Source organism: Amblyraja radiata, chromosome 9 (assembly GCF_010909765.2).
Source record: "Amblyraja radiata isolate CabotCenter1 chromosome 9, sAmbRad1.1.pri, whole genome shotgun sequence".
In the NCBI taxonomy this organism is placed as follows: domain Eukaryota; kingdom Metazoa; phylum Chordata; class Chondrichthyes; order Rajiformes; family Rajidae; genus Amblyraja; species Amblyraja radiata.
The window spans coordinates 13,203,891-13,225,022 of NC_045964.1; the positions used below are offsets into that span (position 1 = coordinate 13,203,891).

The 21,132-nt window shown below is 40.1% G+C and overlaps 1 protein-coding gene across 5 annotated transcripts in view; it reads right to left on the reverse strand.

Moving 5' to 3' along the window:
* Window positions 1–713: 713 nt before the first annotated feature.
* ganc (glucosidase alpha, neutral C) overlaps window positions 714–21,132 on the reverse strand; it is a 68,734-nt gene continuing 48,315 nt past the window's right edge. For 2 of the 5 annotated variants that reach the window (XM_033026699.1, XM_033026703.1), the window contains exons 16-24: window positions 20,717–20,818; window positions 19,296–19,539; window positions 17,419–17,483; window positions 11,530–11,606; window positions 8,452–8,526; window positions 6,432–6,545; window positions 4,343–4,455; window positions 3,801–3,901; window positions 714–2,044 (exon numbers count right to left, since the gene is read on the reverse strand). In XM_033026699.1, coding sequence (XP_032882590.1) covers window positions 1,932–2,044; window positions 3,801–3,901; window positions 4,343–4,455; window positions 6,432–6,545; window positions 8,452–8,526; window positions 11,530–11,606; window positions 17,419–17,483; window positions 19,296–19,539; window positions 20,717–20,818 — 1,004 coding nt within the window. In that variant the 3' untranslated portion in view covers window positions 714–1,931. The remainder of the gene's footprint in view (window positions 2,045–3,800; window positions 3,902–4,342; window positions 4,456–6,431; window positions 6,546–8,451; window positions 8,527–11,529; window positions 11,607–17,418; window positions 17,484–19,295; window positions 19,540–20,716; window positions 20,819–21,132) is intronic. The other 3 variants (XM_033026702.1, XM_033026701.1, XM_033026700.1) reach the window with 2 other exon arrangements.

Below are 21,132 nucleotides of genomic sequence, written 5' to 3' on the forward strand. Positions count from 1 at the left end.
AAAAAACATTTATGTAAGTCAAAGATAAATGGAGGTTTGGCTTTGCCAAATTTCTTATTTTATTTTTGGGCAGTCCATATTAAAAACATGAATTTCTGGCTGGAAGAAATGGATCGACAACCAGATTGGTTAATGATGGAAAAGGAAGACTGTCTACCTTTTGAAATAGGTCCGATCATATTTGCCCCCACAAAACTGCACAAAAAAACCTATAAAGAAAACCCCATAATACATAGTGGAATACGAATTTGGAAACAAATAAAAAAAGATTTAAAATTGAATAATATACCACTATGCCTTCCCATTGTAAATAATCCTTCATTCAAACCATCCTTTATGGACAAAGGTTTCACACAATGGAAAAATGATGGAATCAAAAATATTGGACATCTTTATGGGAAAGGCACTTTTCTTTCATTTCAAGTTACAACAGAATTATGGACTGCACTCAAATAATTTCTTCAGATATCTACAAATTAGAGATTATGTTAAATCTAATACACAAGTCTACAGGAGTAGGGAATCAGAAATTCTTGATGAATGTTTGAACAAGCATCCTAATACTGAAAAACTAATAGCTTATATTTATAACACCCTACTAAACAACGAGGTCCCACCGACCGAACCATATAGATACAAATGGGAAAATGAAATAGGTCACCCTATAACGAAAGATATGTGGGACGAAAGTTTACAACAAATACATCGATGTTCATTAAATGCCAGACATACTTTAATACAATTCAAGGTCTTACATAGACTACACTACTCTAAAATAAAATTAAATAGAATCTTCCCACAAATCTCTCCTATTTGTGATAAATGTCTACATCTAGAGGCTAATTTAACACATACGTTTGCAAACTGTATAAAACTTAAACATTTCTGATATTTTTGAAATAACTTCAGAAGTTATTAATACAAAACTGGACCCAAACACAAAATTAATAATACTTGGAATATCAGAACAAAGTTTAACACTCACAACAAACCAAAGAAATTTCCTCGACTACAGTATAATAATCGGGAAAAAATTAATATTAAAATTTTGGAAAGGCCCTACAACCCCCACAATTAATATGTGGATTACGGAAATGTCGGAGACCCTATACTTAGAAAGAATTAGACTTGTCTTAATGGACAAACAAGATATTTTCGATAAAATCTGGGCTCCATTCATTAACTATCTGAAGGGATAGATTGGCACAGCACGAGGACCCAACTGAAACTTGAACTCAGGATCAGATGAAAAGCTATACTTTATAATCTACGAACCTATCTCCATTGACGTATTACAGGTAACCCATTCCACTTCCTCTGTTTTTCTGTTTTATTTAATTTGTAACTTTCTACCCTCTCTTTCTCTCTCTTTCTATAAAAAATAAAAACACTAGAAGCAGAAGTAATTGATAATTGAAAATTTTAATAATGTATGACTGATGTATATGAAAAGTCTTTTTACTATAATATGTAACTATATAATATGTCTACTTCTAATAAAAATATATTAAAAAAAACAAAAAAACAATGCTATCAAGGGAAATTCACTGACTAATAACCTACTCATCGATGCGCAGTCAGTTTGATGATTGCCAGGACCATTTGATTCCCAACCAGGACTATAATTGTTCATGGAGGTAGCACACCACAACTTTCTCATGGGCAATTAGACTTGGGCAAGACATGCTGACGTTCCCACAAATGTCCAGATACCAAAAATGAATGCAATAAAATATTTGAGTTGACCCATTCTAAAATATACCTATACATATCTATATAAATATTTCTATTACAACAAAATAATATGCCGATTTAATAAAGTAAATGAATACTCAACAGAAGATAACGAGAAAACCTGACATGACCTTAAATATATCTGAATGTGAACACCACGTTTCAAATGTGTACTTAGGCGGCTGAATATCCACCCCTCAATATTTAAGCCTCAGAGTCCAGTCACATCCTACATTAAATTGTAGGTTTTCAATGATTAATAGGCATTTTTCCAGATTGTAGTTGAATTGTACTGGAATCTCCTGCATATCTGAAGAAGGAAATAAACAAAATTATCATTAAAATCAAGAAATGACAGTGGCAAGAATCAAGGAACATACCAATGAGAGCAAATTAGACTACATCTGACATCAAACTACATAAATAAATTATTGGGGCACAGGAATAAAAGCTGCATCACAATGATCGGATTTTAGGACGTACACCAAGTAAGTATAGAGGCAGAGAGGTATAGTGACGAGATTACAAAGCTTCCAGTTTTGTTTGTAGTTAACAAGCTGACAATGTGAATCAATTGCCACTGGTCAAGAGGGGTTGTTCAAAGGACCTGAACTGGAAATGTGTGGATCTCTTAGTGGAGTGTAGAGCTGGAATAGATTGCAGGTGAACCAGTGTTTAACCAAGATGCAGCGTTGGTAAGTGAGCAACGATCAAGTAGGAACTAGGGTTAGGTACCAGAGGTATGGTTGACTTCAAGGACGGTACAATGAGACTGCAGCAGAGAATAATGGTATAATGAAGCGTACAGGCGATAAAGACATTGATGAGGGCAAGAGCTGGAGACACATGGGGAAGAAATTCCAGGCTTAGGATCTGAGCAGCTGAATTCAAGATTGCTGGTGGCTGAGTGTTTAAAATTGGAGATGGATGAAAGGCAAAGCAGATTTCCAGCACAAATGAGAACTGGAGGAGTTTGCAATGATCGGCGGTGCTGGCTGGAGGAAATCAGGAAGCCATGGAAAATCAAAACACTGGGAAGAATATTTTATATCGTCAGCAGGCAGAGGACTGTTCAATTAATAGTAGTTTGTGCAAGTCAGGATACAGTCAGTCATGTTTTGGATAAGTTATACTTTACAGCGGATTTGAGCCAATCAAGAAGGCAATTAATTGCCAATTCTTGAGGTAATAATAATAATAATAATAATAAACTTTATTGCGGACTCGAGGTCCAGACAAGGGGCAACATTACATTAAAAAAATTGCATTGCATATTTAAAAATATCATAAAGTACATATAAAATCTTAGTATATCACTTATAAAAGCATCATAAATTATATTTTAAAAAAGCACAATACATAAGTTAAAAATCCAGATTAAAAGAATGATCAATGTCCTACAACGAGCCAACGATATCAGTGTCTCCACAGCTGGGATTCGTAGCGTGTAGTGCTAACCCTTATGTTTGACAAGGCCACAATAAGCACATTTTTAGAGTCATTTATCCTGCAAATGAATTTATACGTGTGATTTCTTAGGATAGCTTCTAAAGTACTGACTCCTGCAGCCACAAACATATTACTGGCACTACACCATCTAGGTTTCCTTAGCAGTGTTCTCATGGCATAGTTACATGCCACCTTTAGTCTCTGCAAACTTGTCTTTCCATAGTTCGACCACAGGTGCAAAGATGAGGGTTACAGTATCAGTTACATTGCACCAGGATCAAAAGAGGCATACATGAAAGAAACGGTTGATGGAATGGTTATGCAATTGGAAACTCCTTGGGCTCAAATAGGAAGCAGAGCTTGTGAGAAACAATGGTTTACATTTACATGGTGCCTTAAATGCAGTAAAAAGACCCAAGGCACTTCATAGTGGTATTATCAAAGCCTGGCAGCAAGACTGTCATATGCGAGCTGTTTAGACCTGATTCTGGGCCAGAGAGCAGGTGGCTGAAGACCACATCTCATGCTAGGTTATGTTGGTCATTCCTTTTCCTTTTGCTGGAAAACTAATAGTTTTACTGAATAGAACTCTCCTATTAATTGTCAGAATGTTTTACCTGGACCCAGTGTTGTCACACAATAAGGTTGTCCAGCTCCCACTATGTGGATCTTTTCCACCAGACACTCGGTGCAATACCATCCCCTCTCATCAGCACACCTGAACAAAGGGAAAAATATACACAGGTCGGCCTTTATAAATACAGTGAATACAGTAAATGGTAAACATTGCATTGCAAAACACACCAAGTGCTGAAGTAACTGAGTGGGTCAGGCAACATCGCTGGAGAACATGGATGGATCTAAGGCAGGTCCTGATCTAAAACATCCCCTATCTATGCTCTCCAGAGACGCTGCCTGAACCGCTGAGTTATTCCAGCACTTTTGTCTTTTTGTGTGTAACATCTCCAGGTGAGATGTATTCTCAGAGCTACACATTTTCTTCAAAAGATTAACAACTTTGTTAGTAGCCCCTCTGGGGATATGCTTCCTTATGGAAACCAAATACCTTTAGCCAGTCATGTGTAAATGCCTCTCCAAATTATTCAGACCTTAGGGCTAAATGAGCAACCATGAAAGCCGAGCTTTGGACAATACTCACACTGCTGAAAATGTGTTATCCTTGACGCTGAATTTCCGGAGTAAGAACTGGTTCTTGCTCTGATAGTTGAACGAATGTCCATCATCAATGAACAACTTTCCTGTGGCAGTGTTCTAGAACAGATATGGGCAATCTTAGTCTCAAAGGTGATAAAACAGATAATATATCCTCATAGCATCTGTAGAGAAAGCGGACAACGATTATTCCTTTCCATTTATAAACTCCTATTCCAAGTCTGTCAGCATGGGAAGATTGAAATTGTAGCCAGATGACTTTCAATCTTGGATGTTATACCAGAATGCCCATCTCGGGCCCTAACTCCATTCAAAATCATTGATAAAATATTAATTCGGCTTTAAGTGCTTCAGACATCCCACTGCAATACAGATGTATGCCAATATTATCACTGTTCTGTGCCTGAACTGATAGCCTCCCTCATCATCTCCAGAGCCAAGCCATCTGCTCCACCCAGCTTAGCACAGTGAAGCACAAACATAACTGGAGAAGACACTGAGAAGTACACATATACACAACCCAGAGCAGCAGGATGCAAGCTCCTGATTAAAAAAAGTGGCTCATTTCTGATGTCTGATGGGATTATTTCTTCAATTGTGATTCTTTAGTTTTCTACAAGTGAGTCCATTATATTGTATTTATCGGGCAATACAAAACTGGATACATGACAATAGCAGAATTAAGAGACAACAGTTTCATAGGTGATAAAACAGATAATCTATCAACATCATAGCATCAGAGGTGAATCCCTTGGATTTCCTCCCAGATTAATTTTATAACATGGGTAAAAACACATTGATATGATCTATCCAGGAACACCTGTTGAAGCAATAGCAACCCAATTACAGGGGTGGGTGCAGAGTGGTGCAGCTCCAGTCCTAGGATTCAGTCCTAACCTCTGATGCTGTCTGAATAAATTGAATTGAATATATTTTATTGACCAAGTATGTATAGATACAAGGAATTTGCCTTGGTGCTTTGCTCGCAGGTAACCACACGATATACAGTAGACAATTAAAAATAAAACATTATACTTTAAACATGTGAAGAATTAAATAAAATGCCAGAGCCAAAGGAGGCTGCAGACTTTCGGCTGTTGAGTAGAGCTGTGTGGAGTTTGCACGTTCTCCCTGTGATAGTGTGTGATTTCCCTGGCTACACCGATTTCCTCAAACAGCCCAAATAGAAACTGGCTAGTGCAAATTGCCTTGAGAACAGGTGGATGGCAGGAGAATCAGGGTGGAGTGGATGGGAATATATGAGAGAATAGATTACACGAGTGGGCCATAGGGAATTATGGGATTGCTCTGACAACTGACATTGTCTTGCTGGCCCAAATCCTCTCCTTTTTTGTCAATATAAATTAGGCTTCCTGCAGAAATTCCATTGCAAACTGCAGGAACTACAAATGTCAATAGTAAGTTCAACAGGTGAATTAATTTTCTTTCGTCAATGAGTGGAAGTTGCGCATTTTATTTTGCAGCCATCATCAGCAGCCAGCATTGTTCGTCAGAGACTAAATGAAATGCCTTTGGATCTGATAAATATCTCTTCCAATACCAGTATATTTACAGTTTCTACAATGGCCATCACTCCACCCAGATTATTCACTGTGCATAAAATCATGAGGGGGATAGATAAGGTGAATGCACGGAGTCTATTACCCAGATTAGGTGATTCAAGAACCAGAAGACATAGGTTTAAGGTAAGTGGAGAAAGTTTTAATAGGAACCTGAGGGGTAACTTTTTCCACACAGAGGGTAGTGGGTATATGGGACAGGCTGCCAGAGGAAGTATTGAGGCTGGTACTATAATTACATTTAACAGGCATTGGACAGGTACATGGAAAGGTTCAGTGGGATATGTACCAAATGCAGGCAGGTAGGATTAGCATAGATAAGACATCTTGGGCAGCATGGAAAGGTTGGGCCGAAGGGCATGTATCCATGCTGTATGATTTGATGTTCCAACCAGAGCAAGTTCCCAGCTGTCCAGATTCAATTAATTTGCTTGGCTCGGCATGTTCACATCAATATCACTGGAAGTACATTTAACTGGGCAGAAACATTCCTACCTCAGAACTCAGAGCAACGTGAAGGGAATAGGACGTTGTCTCCATATGCTTTGTGGACCTTCCCACTGATGTCTTCCTGGGGATGATGGTGCCACCGCGTTGGTAAACAGGTATCTGCAAAGACATTGGTTCCATTAGAAACTTTGTTTAAGACTTATTGTGGCTGGAAAGCTTACTTAGTTGGATCATTGCAGACAATCAACAGATCTGTCTGGGGAAATGACATAAGTCTCAACAAGTAAAATGTGCAGCTCCTTTTCAGAAGAAAACTAACAGTAGAACTGTGGAGGTGAAGGTGCTGGAGAAGGGTCCCGATCTGAAACGTCACCTATGCATGTTCTCCAGAGATGCTGCCTGACCCACAGAGTTACACCAGCATTTTGTGTTGTTTGAAGGTGAATTTAGACAGTGATAATGAAAGAGAGGCAATATATTTTCAAGTGAACATGCACCTTTGTCCTTGTCATGACTGATGGTAAAGGTCATGGCTTTTAGATGTGCTGCTGGAATAACCTAAGTGATTAGCTGCAGTGCATAGTGCAGCCACTGTGCGGCAGTAATGGAGGGAGTGGTTGTTTATGGTAGAAGATGGGGCGCCAATCAAGCAGACTATTTTGTTGAGCTTCCTGCGAGTTCTTGACTTTTCTGAGAATTGCAGGAACTGCACTCATCCAGTTAAGTGGAGAATACGCCATCTTGACTCTGATCTTTGTCTTATAGATGGTGTTTTGGGCTGTTAGGAGATGAATCATAAACTATGGGGTACCCAGCGTGTGACCTAACATTGCAGCCAATGCTATCTATCTGGCTGGCCCATTTGAATTGTTAATCTGACTGCTGTCTCTCAGTATTTTACAAGCCAACTGGACCAGAGTAAATGCACCATACATCAGTGAGCAGAACAGAAACTCTGACAACATTCGATCAATCATCCTTGGACATGGAAAGAGTCCCAGAGTCTGCAATGTGATTACAATTTCTTGTCACAAAAAGAAACGGGCAAATTATAAGCTACTGACCAATCAGATTTAGCAACCTTTATGCCAATGAAAACTACCAGAAATCATCATAAAAGATAAAATTATCTAATTGTTTGGAGAAGGGTAGTTTACGAAGCGACAGCCAACGTGGAATAAAAAATAACCCATCAATGTTTTGTAAAAGAACATCAGCAAGAGAATGAAGGTTGTGCAGAAAATGGCCACTAATGGACGCTTAACAGATAGTTGATAAAATACAAAATAGAGATCTGCTTCAGCAAAAATTAACATCCAATGCAACATGACCACAGGCAATCCAAAGATGGCCCAAACCCAAGTACCTGGAATTTGTATCTAGCCCTCAACATAAGTATAACAATTTCAGACATGCTATTATCTGCTTGAGGATAAAACATTAAATATTGAACAAGAACATAAGACACGTGCAGTAATAAATACCAGGCAAATCATCATATTCTGAATTTTTAAATCAAGACAGCATGTCCTGAGCTAAACAATAATGTGTTATCAGAAATTAGCCTGATACAACCCAAGTTCAACATAGTTCCATTCGGACGAGGTCAGGTAGCAAGGCTTTACAACATTACACATTGGGATGCACGTGCATCCCATTTAAAGTCTACAGTTGATACGAAACTTAAAGTGGCAGACTTCTCAAGGTTGAAGGTTCAGTGGTGGAACGGATAGTGCATTGCTGGTAAAATTGCATGGGCTTTGGAGTGAAGTAACACTCATTCGGAGGAGCAATATGGAGTGACAGTATTATCTCAATAAGCTCCGTATTATCTCAGTATTATCAGTATTATCTCAATAATTTCCATTCATGCTGAGACCTCTCTACCTGACAGGCTACAGAGGTTAAAGGATAATATCAAACCCTCAGCAGCACCTGCCCCACTATTGTAAAAAATTATCCTGAACATAATAATGGTTAGATTCCATGCTGAATTATCTTCAAACAGCTGGAGTTAAAAAAAAAGCTCCACTATGATATAGCTTGGAACAACTTGGATACTTACATTGTCCAGAGTTACAGATGTGAGAAGAATCTGATCACCATTAAACCGCTGTAATGTTTCAAGATGATACCATACCTTAAATGAAACAAAATGTATGGTTAAAAAAATTGTCAACATTAATGCTAAAGTCTATAATTTCAAGAAAGTCAAGGTGAGCAAATATGATTACACGGCAACTTTAATAAATCAGAACTTCCTTTGTATGCAACTGGAGTGGGACGCTGAACAGGAGCTGAGAAGAGAGGAGGGAGAGCACGATGGATGTGAAGGGAGGTTTGAGGAAAGGTGTGGTCAAAAAAGCAGATGAGAGAGATGGGACAGAGGGGTGGGGTGGGGGCAATAGGAGAGGATGGGAAGATCAGAAAAATAAGATGAAGATCAGTTTTATTGATTAAAGCAGCAAATGAGATGGGAGTTCATGTTTTCGCAGAGGGAGTGGAGGCGAGGTTGAAAAGGTAGGTTTTGACTGTGAAAATATGGTTGAAAAGATAGGCTGAACTGAGTGGAAAACAAGAGGAGGTAATGGAAGGGGACGGTGAAGAAATAAATTAAGCTTTCAATGGAAGCAGAAACAAAATAATCTGCTGGCAATGTCCCTCGTTCAGGCAAGATTGCTGCACACAGAAACAGTTAACTTCTCAGCTCAAAAACTTCCATCAGAACTGGAACAGATAGGAAGTGTAAGGAATTTGAAGATGCTGAGGTACGAAGGGATGGTGGCTGCAATCTAGTGTTAGGCAGGAAAGAGAGACCATGGTGTTAGGGAAGGATAGTAAAGGGATTAATGAGTAAGATACATAAAACTGGTGGAGGTGTAAATAGAAATTGTCATTATTTGAGATTACCAGGAATAAAATTGAATCGTGCAGCGTAAAATGCAAATTTGGAGCTGCTGATAATCTGAAATGGTTGAATTCAGGGTTAAGGCCAGGAGGAGGGAATATGCAAAGACAGAAGATATGTTGCTGACCTTTAGGGTTAGTTTCATTTTCTTTAGGACATTGTAGAAGGCCAAGGACAAAGCCGGCAAAGTGGAACAAAGCCTGGCGAGTGATAGGTGGAGGTACACAAAAATGCTGGAGAAACTCAGCGGGTGCAGCAGCATCTATGGAGCGAAGGAGATAGGCAACGTTTCGGGCTGAAATCCTTATTCAGAGTGATAGGTGGACACAGGTGAGGGGGATTTTGAAAGGCAGATGGTTGGACAAAGGCCGGCGGTGATAAGACAAAAGGTGTAAGATACCAAAATCGGTCTGAAGAAGGGTCCCAAACCGAAACATCACCTATCCGTTTTCTCCAGAGATGCTGCCTGACCCACTGAGATACTCCAGCACATTGTGTTTTTTTTGTACACCAGCATCTGCAGTTCTTAGTTTCCCCTTTACTCAATAGAAGTGTTCAGCATATCAGTTCCCAGATTTGGGAACCACTCTGTCAACAGCAATTGCTGTACACTAAAATCAGAATAAATACAAGTAAATCACTTCAGACCGTGGAAAGAATGTTTGGGTAAATAAAAAGATATGTTACTTGTCTGTAATTATATGCAAATTGCTGTGGGAAAGAGGAATATATATATTGGTGGAAAGAGAAGAGTGAATCACATCATCTGAAGGTCAGGGATAGGCAATGGTCCCTTCAGCAAGATAAAAGGAAGGGGTAGGGAAGACATGTGTAGGAAGGAACTGCAGATGCTGGTTTAAACCGAAGATAGACACAAAAAGCTGGAGTAACTCAGCACGTCAATGAAAAAGGGTCTCAATCCGAAATGTCACCTATTCCTTTTCTCCAGAGATGCTGTCTGACTCGCTGAGTTATTCCAGCTTTTTGTGTCTATCTTCGGGGCAGGGAAGATACAGTATATCTACAGGTAGGATCCAATGAATGTGAAGCCTGGTGGCTTGGAAGATAAGGACAAGGAGAACGTCTCGAGTCCAGGTAGAGAGGAACAGGTGGGAACAGAATTATGGAAAATGGAATAGACATAATTGAAGGCTCTGTTGCTCTTCCATCTCCCAACACATACTCCCTTCCTACAGCTCATTCCTGTGCAACTACAGGGGATGGCACATCTGCACTTTTAACATTTATCACTATCCCTTCCAGAACTGTAGGTTACAGTGCCAAAAGGCCTGATTTGGTGAAGCTTTTATCTTTTGCTTTTGGCCGTGACAGGCAGCGAAGGTTTACCTAATTGCTCTATTGGAAACATGGCCCATTCCGACACTGAATTTTTTGGCTTCTTCAAGCATATCTATTGTATCCTAACCTCCCTATAAAGACACATTCCTCTGTATTCGCTTCACTCTGCTAAAATGCTATGAATTACGAATTGTGTGTGGGAGGTGGGGTGGGAGTGACCACAGGAAAAAACTGGAAATTATAAGCAGAGCATGTACCCGTCAAAATAAACTACTCTCAGTCTCAAAAATATTGTAGTTACTTATTTTTACTCTTCATTATTCTTTGATAAATGAGGTCATTGCCACATGGAATGGTTCAGGTGACTAGCAGGAATGAACTTTAGACGAAAGTAAGTCAATACTAAAAGAATGGACTGGTGCATAAAAGGCCTGTCCCACTTACGCAATCTTTACAGGCGATTGCCGGCACTCGTCATTGGTCGCCGAAATTTTCAACATGTTGAAAATTCAGCGGTGACCAGAAAGACGCTACGACTCTTTGGAGACCGCTCACAACCATAGGAGACCTCTCACGACCATACAGGCGACCCCTGACGACATGTCGTGGGTGACGTCTTACGGCCATAGGAGACCTCCCACGACCATATAGCCTGTATGGTCGTGAGAGGTCTCCAAAGAGTCGTAGCGTCTTTCTGGTCGCCGCTGAATTTTCAACATGTTGAAAATTTTGGCGACCTATGATGGGTGCCGGCAGTCGCCTGTAAAGTCCACGTAAGTGGGACAGGCCCTTTATGCTGTTTAGAATGGTTAAAGGAGTGAAAGGAAACATGTATTGTTGGACATTAACATTGTCCTATTTCTCTGCTTTAAATTCCATGTATTTTTTGTGACGATTAAAGAGATAAAAGAGTCATCCCTGTAATGTTAAACTCACCTCTCCTTTTCCAGGAAGCAGCACGCTAACTTCTGTCACCCCCGCTTCAGTCACCGGATGTACCAGCAAGGCTTCTCCTGCAGGTTTCAAGAATTAATAAAGCCATATTCGTTTCATTAATTTAACAGACTGGAAACTCTGATAAGCCGTGTTTTCATACTTTTCTCTTCCCAGGAGGGGTCCCTCTACTCCCATCCCATCAAGAAATGGAAGAAGCCTATTCATCAGGAGGAAGAGACTCTCTTCAGACCCATTAAGAGGAGGAGACTTTTTGTAGTCCCTATCACAGGGAGGTTACTCTTCAACATCCCCATCAGAATTTCTTGCCCCTACCATTCATCCCCAGAGGGTCGAGACCATCCACCCACAACCACTTCCACCCTATCAGAGGGACAGCTTTTCCTGGTGTTAGTGTGATGAATGTTTCAGGGAATCAACATTCCTGATTACGGCTGAAGATAGGTCCTGACACGAAACGTCTTCTATCTGTGTCCTCCAGAGATGCTGCCTGACCCACTGAGTTATTCCAGCACTTTATGTTCCACAGAAGATTCCAGCATCTGAAGTTCTTTGTGACTGTGTTCCTAATTACATCTACTCACTTCAATCAATTAGTGAAGCTCTCAATATCTCTCTTCAATGCACTAGAACTAGTTTAAAGTTAGAGGATAGGCAGTTGCCTTTCATGATTAAATTGTATAGTGGCAGCTCAAGGGAAAAAACTGTTCTATATTTAATAGTTAATGTTGACATCAAGGACTCTGAGCTAAACTGAAAATTACAACATGTCCCTCACCAAGAGGGCTTAATTCTTGGTGTCTTCATACCATACCCTGCCATATTCCATTAACTCTGAATGAAATTCCCTTTAATGTCAACTCCCAGCCAGCAATTTTGTCTCAGAATCAGGTAAACATTATTGAACTTAATTTGATGTGGAGGACTTGCACGAGCTGAAAACAGGGTTGTTTCTTAAAATGATCTGCCTGATTTTGTTGTGTACAAATCCCAGAGATAAAAGGATGGTTAACACATGGCTACCCACACATTCTAATTGTCACCCAGGCACCAACATTATCCAGAGCTGTCTATACTTTACTCCTGCTGACACCATCATCGTTCTCCAAAGTCCTTTCGAGTCACTCCAAACTAAACATAAATTTCCAGTTCCAATACTAATTATTCTAAATCTATCCACATCACCTCAATTACCTAGTCTGTCTCTTGACCGCACCCCCTCATCTTGCCCCTGTGGAGTGATGTGAAAACAAATCCACATTTGCAAGTGGCTCCAAGGCTTTGTCCTAAAGCTACCTCAGAACTTATTTCCAGTGCTTTGTCCTTTCCCTTGCCTTACAGTTCAATCTCCTCAGCACATCTTTTTATCTTCGCTCAATGACAGTGCAGCACAGTCAGCTGTATTGACTTTACTTTTGAATGAATTCCCGTCTTTCCAAACCAAATATCTTGAAGGGAGAGAGGGAGGGAGGGAGAGGGAGAGAGAGAGGGAGAGAGAGAGAGAGATTTAGAGATAGATTTAGAGATATAGATAGATATCTGTAGATAGATATAGATGCATAACCCTTGCCTATATACCATCATCTGAAGTTCCTTTTTATACAAACATGCTTTTCAAATTGTTAAGCAAAATATTTATTTTTAAGTATCTGGAGTTTGCTTCTCAATATTAATCATTTGAAACATGGAAATAATTGAGGTGTCTCACTTCATGTTTGTGGATTCCACTCAGTTTAAGTACACATACACGACAGCCTTTTCGAATTGAGCAACTGCTTTTAAAATTCAGATACGTCTAAAATGGTATTTATGGATTTTCTTTGAAAGGTTTTTAATTATTAAAATCCAATCTCATGCATTATGTGCCATTCTCTGAGTCAAGTTTTCTAGTCTGCGCTGTAAATTTCAATGTTCTGTGTGAAAAAATGCTCAATATTTTAGATGTGATGTTTCTCATTTGGAAAATAAAAATTCACTTCCTGGTGCTTCCAAATTTCAAAATCTGATTTTAAATCTTGGAAACGGGCCTTGCCTTTTATTTAAAATTTTTTTTTAAATTGTAATAAATGTTATGTCTATCTTTGATTGCCGAATAATAATTTGGCCATATAGTTAAATAATGTGAACACAAATGTCTGAAGAAGGGACCTGACCCAAAATGTCCCCTATCCATGTTCTCCACAGATGCTGCCTGACCCGCTGAGTTACTCCAGCACTCTGTGAAACGTCACCTATCCATGCTCTCCACAGATGCTGCCTGACCCGCTGAGTTACTCCAGCACTCTGTGAAACGTCACCTATCCATGCTCTCCACAGATGCTGCCTGACCCGCTGAGTCTTTTTTCATAAACCAACATCTGCAATTTCTTGTGTCTCAAAACAAAAACAAAAAAAATATATATACTTTTTTGGGAAAATAGAATGAATTGAAATGCTCAAAAATAAATTAAAACAAGTAGTCTATTCTGAGGAATGGATCCAACCCGATACACCATCTGTCCATTCCCTCTACAGATGCTGTCTGTCCCACCAAGCTACTCTAGCACTTGTTCTGATCAAGATTCCAGCATCTTCCAGCATCTTCTCGGTCTCTCTACAGTTGATTTTTATCATTACTTGGATAGTCCACTCCACTTTTGCACTGTTATGCTGTTTTGCACATGTCCTTGCACCGAGACTGGTCCAACCAAGATGCAGCACAGGAGATCCTTCTTCCCTGTGGCTACCGAACTGTACAACTCCTCCCCCTTCTGTCTTGGGGCAGACTGAGACCGACTATTCCCCCCCCCCCTCCCCAATCTTTGCACACCCCCCAATCCTGGACTTTCCACTCTTCACTTTAATTTCAAGTTACATTTATCTCGTGGTGTGTTATGACAATCGCCATTACGACTGTCCTCCTGGGATAAACAATCTATTGAATCATATCATATTGTTGGTACTGTTGAACATACCACCACTGTGTATCTAGTGGTCACTGAGTGAGCTTCAAGAAATGTAATAGCACCCTGCTCTATATGGAAATAAAGTAACTACCTCCTCTGGCAGCTCGTTCCATTGCACCCACCACCCTCTTGTTGATTTCCATGTTAGTCATTTTATGCTTCTGAACTTAGGGTGGCACAGTGGCGCAGCGAATAGAGCTGCTGCCTCACAGTGCCAGACACCTGGGTTCGATCCTGACAACGGCTGCTGTCTGTACGGAGTCGGTACGTTCTCCCCGTGACCGCGTGGGTTTTCTCCAGGTGCTCCAGTTTTCCCCCCAACACTCCGAAGACGTACAGGTTTGGTGGCTAATTGGGTTTGATGAAAATTGTAAATTGTCCCGAGTGTGTGCAGGATGGAACTAGTGTTGGTCGGCACGGGCTGGGTGGGCCGAAAGGCCTGTTTCCACACTGTATCTCTCTAAAGTCTAAAGTTTTGGTTAGCATAACCATTGGGGTAATAAGCTTGAAAAACATGTTGGGGACATTTAGAAGGATGAGGGCGATCTTAAAGAAACATATAAAATTATAAAAGGACTGGACAAGCTAGATGCAGGAAAAAATGTTCCCAATGTTAGGTGAGTCCAGAACCAGGGGCCACAGTCTTAGAATAAAGGAGAGGCCATTTAAGACTGAGGTGAGAAAAAACTTTTTCACCCAGAGAGTTGTGAATTTATGGAATTCCCTGCCACAGAGGGCAGTGGAGGCCAAATCACCGGATGGATTTAAGAGAGAGTTAGATAGAGCTCTAGGGGCTAGTGGAATCAAGGGATATGGGGAGAAGGCAGGCACGGGTTATTGATTGGGGACGATCAGCCATGATCACAATTAATGGCGGTGCTGGCTCGAAGGGCCGAATGGCCTCCTCCTGCACCTATTTTCTATGTTTCTATGTTTCTATGAATGTTCGGGATATTCTCTGCTAAAGTCCAGATCCGAGGCTTTCAAAGAAGGCCAAATATGATCTCTATAAAGCTATCAGGGATGCCAAGAAAGAATGCGAGAAAAAACTCGAGGTTCAATTCAATTAAGTGAATGCGGAGTGACTGTGTCACGGCCTGAATACCATTAAAGGCTAAAGCCTGAATGGAGTCCCAAGACGGGCTTTGAAATTGCAGTCCAATCAACTGGCCACAGTCTCTGTCGACATCTTCAACCTCTCACTTCAACAGTCTATTGTCCCCATCTCCTTCAAGGAAATTTCATTCATTCCAGTATCCAAGAAAAGTAAAGTGACATGTCTCAATGTCTGGCACCAGTAGCTCGAATATTGACGTTATTTAGGTGTTTTGAAAGACTGGTAGTGGCTCACATCTACTCCGTCTTCCGGTCAATGTGCGCACTGGAGAAATAGGTCTATGGAAGACTATTCCTTCGCTCCATAGATGCTGCCTCACCCGCTGAGTTTCTCCAGCATTTTTGTGTACCTTCTATGGAAGACTCATCTCCATTACACAACTTTCAGATCTGAATCACCTTGACAATACGAACACTATGTCAGGATGTTATTCATTAACTACAGTTCAACCTTCAACACTGTAATACCGAGTAAGCTCATTTCTACATTTTTGGACCCTGGCTGTGACACCTCCATCTGTAACTACTGAAATCTTCCTGATTGCCAAACCTCAGCCAGCTAGAATTGGTCATAACATTTCCTCCACCCCGACCCTCAACACTGATACTCCTCAGAATGGTGTGCCCAGTCTCCTGTTCTACTCTCTATTTACTCATAATTGTGTGGCCAAATGTAGCGGCAACTCGATCTTTTTCACTGATGATGCCACTGTTGTCGACCAGATCAACAATGATGAGACAGAATACAGGAAAGAGATCAGGTGCTTTGAGTCGTGGTGTCAGAACAACAACCTAGTCCTGAAGGTTAGTTGGTTGTTGATTTAAGAAAGCAGGGGAGCAGAGTCACCACAACTCTGTCCTCAACAACTTGCTTCTTCCCCTCTGCCAAGTAATGCTTTCCTTCTGTTAGATTACATTCTTGGACAGATATTCTTTTTTCATCACGCTCTCTTCTTGCTGCTATGTACTGGAGCCTAAGAACTCATTAACTCCAGATTCTTAAATAACTTCTTCCCAAAGATCACCAGGCTCTTGAATCCAGCACAACCCTACCACAGCACCAAACTATTAGGAACTTTGCACTACCCTGGTTGCTTTATGTACTTTGGTTTTTGAACTATCATGGTACAGTTTATTTAGCATAACTGGTAATTTATTGCATATATATTGTTATTGTTGTTGAGTCTCATGGGTCTGTAAAGCTACAGCAAACACAAATATCATTATTCGAGTTCGCATCCGGTGCAAATGACAAATAAACACTCTTGAACATTCCCCCCTTTCCTTTTGAGCTCATGTATCTCTATTTCAGATTCCAACAGCTTTATTTAGAAGTAATTGTCTAATTATTTTCCACATTAAGTTCTTCAATCTTGGTCCATTCCAGTAAATCTCCTCTGTGTTCTCTTCATGACCATGACATCCTATATAAGCCATGGCACTCAGAGTTGGTTACAGTTCTTTAGTTTATTCTGACATTGTAAAAAGTTTCATTTTGTGTTCTACGGCTCCATGACTGAAGCCGTGTGTCGTCACGACTCTATGCATTTTATCTTTAAACATCCTGAGAAACTTGTATCGCTATCTACTATATTCCAAGATTTCAAATTATATCATTTAATACACATCACTTTATTTTCAGAATACATCAGTTCTCTGCATTCATTTTCATCTATAAAGTGTCTGTATACCTTACCCATCTACAACCTCTTAAAGCATGCCATTGTCATCCTCACACTTTACAACCTAGCCAAGTTACAGGCTATGATTGCACTGGCTAAACAAGCAAGTTATTAATGTCTTCACATACCTATCAAATACTCGTCATCAATTGCAAATGTGTTGGTCTCCTCGGGGAACTCCACCCATAAAGGCCTGTGAAACGAAATATGACCAATCATTTACTTAAATCATAAGGACATCACCAGTGAAAAAAATACGAAATGCTGGAAATATTCATCAGATGAAGCAGCATCTGTGGAGAGTTCTCACCATGTGGAAAATATTCTAAATGATCGTTTCAAAGGTCAAACATAGATGATATGGCAATTCTCTGAATTCCACTCACCACAGACCTGCATATTAATAACATATCAATATACATCTACTCCATTTGCTGTTCCACATTATCAGGAAACTGGGAGACATTTTGACCTGTGAGTGTTCCAATCAAGGTAGATTCCTTGGACAATGCAGGGTGAACTTTGATTAATTTATATTTAACTTATGAGTAGAGTAAACCCTCATTTTTACATAACTCTTTATTACGGACCTCGATTATAGCGGACGGACCTACCAATGTTCACCGCCAGGTCAGGCTGCTGATGCCACCCGCGGCTAACATAGCTTCCTCAGCTGCTTCCAGACTGCGACTGCTGTCTCCGCTGCCACCACCAAGCCTTAACTATATTCCAGCCGTCTGCGGGTCCAGTCCATGACCCCTCCAATCCTCGCCTCAACTCTCACCTGGATCCAGGCCCAGTTCCGGACCGGAATGTCTGAAGAAGGGTCTCAACTCGAAACATCACCTATCCATGTTCTCCAGAGATGTTGCCTAATCAGCTGAGTTACTCCTACATTTTCCGTCCTTTTCTGCATTAACCAGCATCGGCAGTTGCTTGTTTCTACTACTTGTACAATGATAATCCCCGATTCAGATATAGTGGACAATTGGCAACAACGCCCACCATTCCTCACGGCCCCTCCCCCCTCCCCCCCCTCCCCACCGCATATATGGATCATTGTAACAAGCGGTTACTGTATTTTTAATGCTGAAACTGGGAATTAAATTGGCTTCAAATAAATACTCCATTCAGGAAATAATCACTCATTGTCAGTTTGCAGAAGCCCTAGTGAGACAAATTCTCTGCATTATATTCTACTGCAATACACTGCTAAAATAATAAATAAATCCAGGTACAGTTTTAAAGAACAGGTAGTTCTATTATAAAGCATATTTCTATAATGCAAATTAGATATCACGCAAATTAGGAAACCCCATTTATATTACATGGGCCGAATTGGTTACAACACAATTCTGATCTGGAACTAGAGAACCAGTAAAAACATAGTTTGGAAATTCACACGCAGAAATATAGCTATCTTGGGGAAAAAATAAGTCTCCGGAAATATCCTGCAGTAATCAGATAGTATTGCATCTTTAGAACAGTCTGTCATCCGGTGGCCATCGAAATTGACAAACAATCGCTGCAAATTGATATTAGTGCAATGATACTCTATTAAACAATGTAACAGACAGCCTTTAGTATTTTGAACTTGCAATGGCAAAAATAAATATATAATTATAAAAGACTTACCTTTGAAAATATTGCAGGAAAAAAAACTTTTGTTATTGTGAGAATCAAACTCTAATAGTCTCTAACTGAGATACCAGAGAAGCGTCAGCAGTCAAATAAATTATGCCTCAGAACATCAATTCTTTCAGGTGAAAGGTAAAGGAGAGATTTGAGTAACAGCTCCTTCTACAATGTACCAGCCTGGAATTCAAATATATGTTAAGTATAAAGAGGTATGTAAAAATAAAGGTTTATTCTATTCAGGTATCTGTCAAGAAAAATCTTAATAAAATGTAATCACCACCCCTCACCTTCCAATTCCCGTAACTGTAAATCAGCATCTGTTGATGAACACCCCCTGTTTATCGGAGGAAGTGGAAGCGCTGATTACCTGATTACCGGTTCTGCCTTGGTGTGAGCCATGTAGAAAAGTGTATACCAGAACGGCAGCAAGGTGTATCGCTCATGAATTGATTCCCTGATGATTCTGGTATTTTCCTCTCCAAACAACCAAGGTTCTCGTCGCTTTGTATCTGTGTTGGAATGGTTCCTCAGGAAAGGCTGGTACGCACCAGCCTGGTACCAACGAACAAGGAGCTCTGGATCAGGGTTCTGTGCAAACCCACCTACATCCGCTGAAGACAAAACAAATATTTGTGAAGAGTGAAAGGTGGAATAAAAGACAAAGTGCGCTCCCCTTTTGCTTGGGACACTTCCTTCACTTTAATGGGGTTTTTTTAATTGGCAAAGCTCTGAGAAAAGATGGGGAAAGGCAGCTTGGAAATAACTGCCAAAATATTGCCAAGGCCAAAATACTTCCAAGGCCAAAATACTGCCAAGGCCAAAATGCTGCCAAGGCCAACTCGCACAATAAAATACCCTGCATACATTATTGACCATGTGACAACCCTGCTGTATTTGCAAACAGAGCAATGGGTCACAGAACAAAACTCCTTTAAATTGCCCCTTTAAATTATAGGGTTGCCCTGATAATATTCAATTACAAAGCTGAAACACTTTAAGCTTTTTCATCTGACAGATGCCATGACCCACCAGCGATATTCCCTTCCCTCTTTCCATTTGCTTAACTTACCATCACAGATAAAAATAGTTTCTTCAATTTCCCAACTCTGATAAAGGTCTTTGATCTCTGGTAACTCTGTTTTCCTTCCCACATGCCTGACTTGCTGAGTGTTTTCAGTATATGTCTTTATTTATGACCTCAGTTTTATAACATTATAACCTCACATTAGCAATGCATGTATAAGTAAGTTTGAACAGAAGATTAAGCCATTCAGATGCTCCATCAGACTTGTTTTATCTTTGACTTGTAGGCTCAGCTGGCACATCACCCACACAATATTTGAGCAATGACTTTCGGTTTTCTACCATTCTTTATGTTCCATGGCTGAAGTTTTTCATGTCTTGATAAGTGGCACCACACTCACAAGTCCACAAGTACAAATCCCCTTGCACAGACCTGAAATGTAATCAAAGCTGACTCTAACAGGAACATTTTTTTTAAATAAGACATCTATCGGATTCCCTGTCCCTTCATTCGGGTTTAACTGAAAGATTCAGTGCACTGGGACAATCCATGAGAATTATTCTGATATCTTGGCTAATAACATGAGACCTATCTAAATGATCAGTTATTTCATTGCGGGTTGTGAGATCCAGTTGTACACTTGTCTTCATCAATGTAATAACACTGACAACTCTCTTCAAACATATTGGTTGTGAAGCTTGAGAGATATCTGAGAATGTGGCATGTTATTGCAAATTCAATCTTTTCTCAACATTGACTCTTACCTCCACAAAATGAGATGCCTGTTATACTGAGATTAAGTAGCATTGGGATTGAGATTTTAAGGTAACTCCAGTCAGCTACATTGTCTCCTGTCCATACTGCTCCTAATAAACAAAATAAGCAATAAAAAGCAGTTCAGGTAGTAATTCAGTGATTTTTCTAATGTTAATGAGACAGTTCACATTAATTAATAAAACACTTCTGCATTTTTCCTCTTATTAAAGGATGTATCTAGGACCCATCAAGCATCCTAATAGCATGATGCATACCCTACAAAATGCATTACACTTTTTCACCCAAGGCTACTTTTAGATAGCAGCATGACCAAAAAAGACAAAGGCAGCCACAACTAGGGAACACCACCACCTGGTGATTCCTCTCCAAGTAATGTACCATTATGACTTGGAAATACATTAGT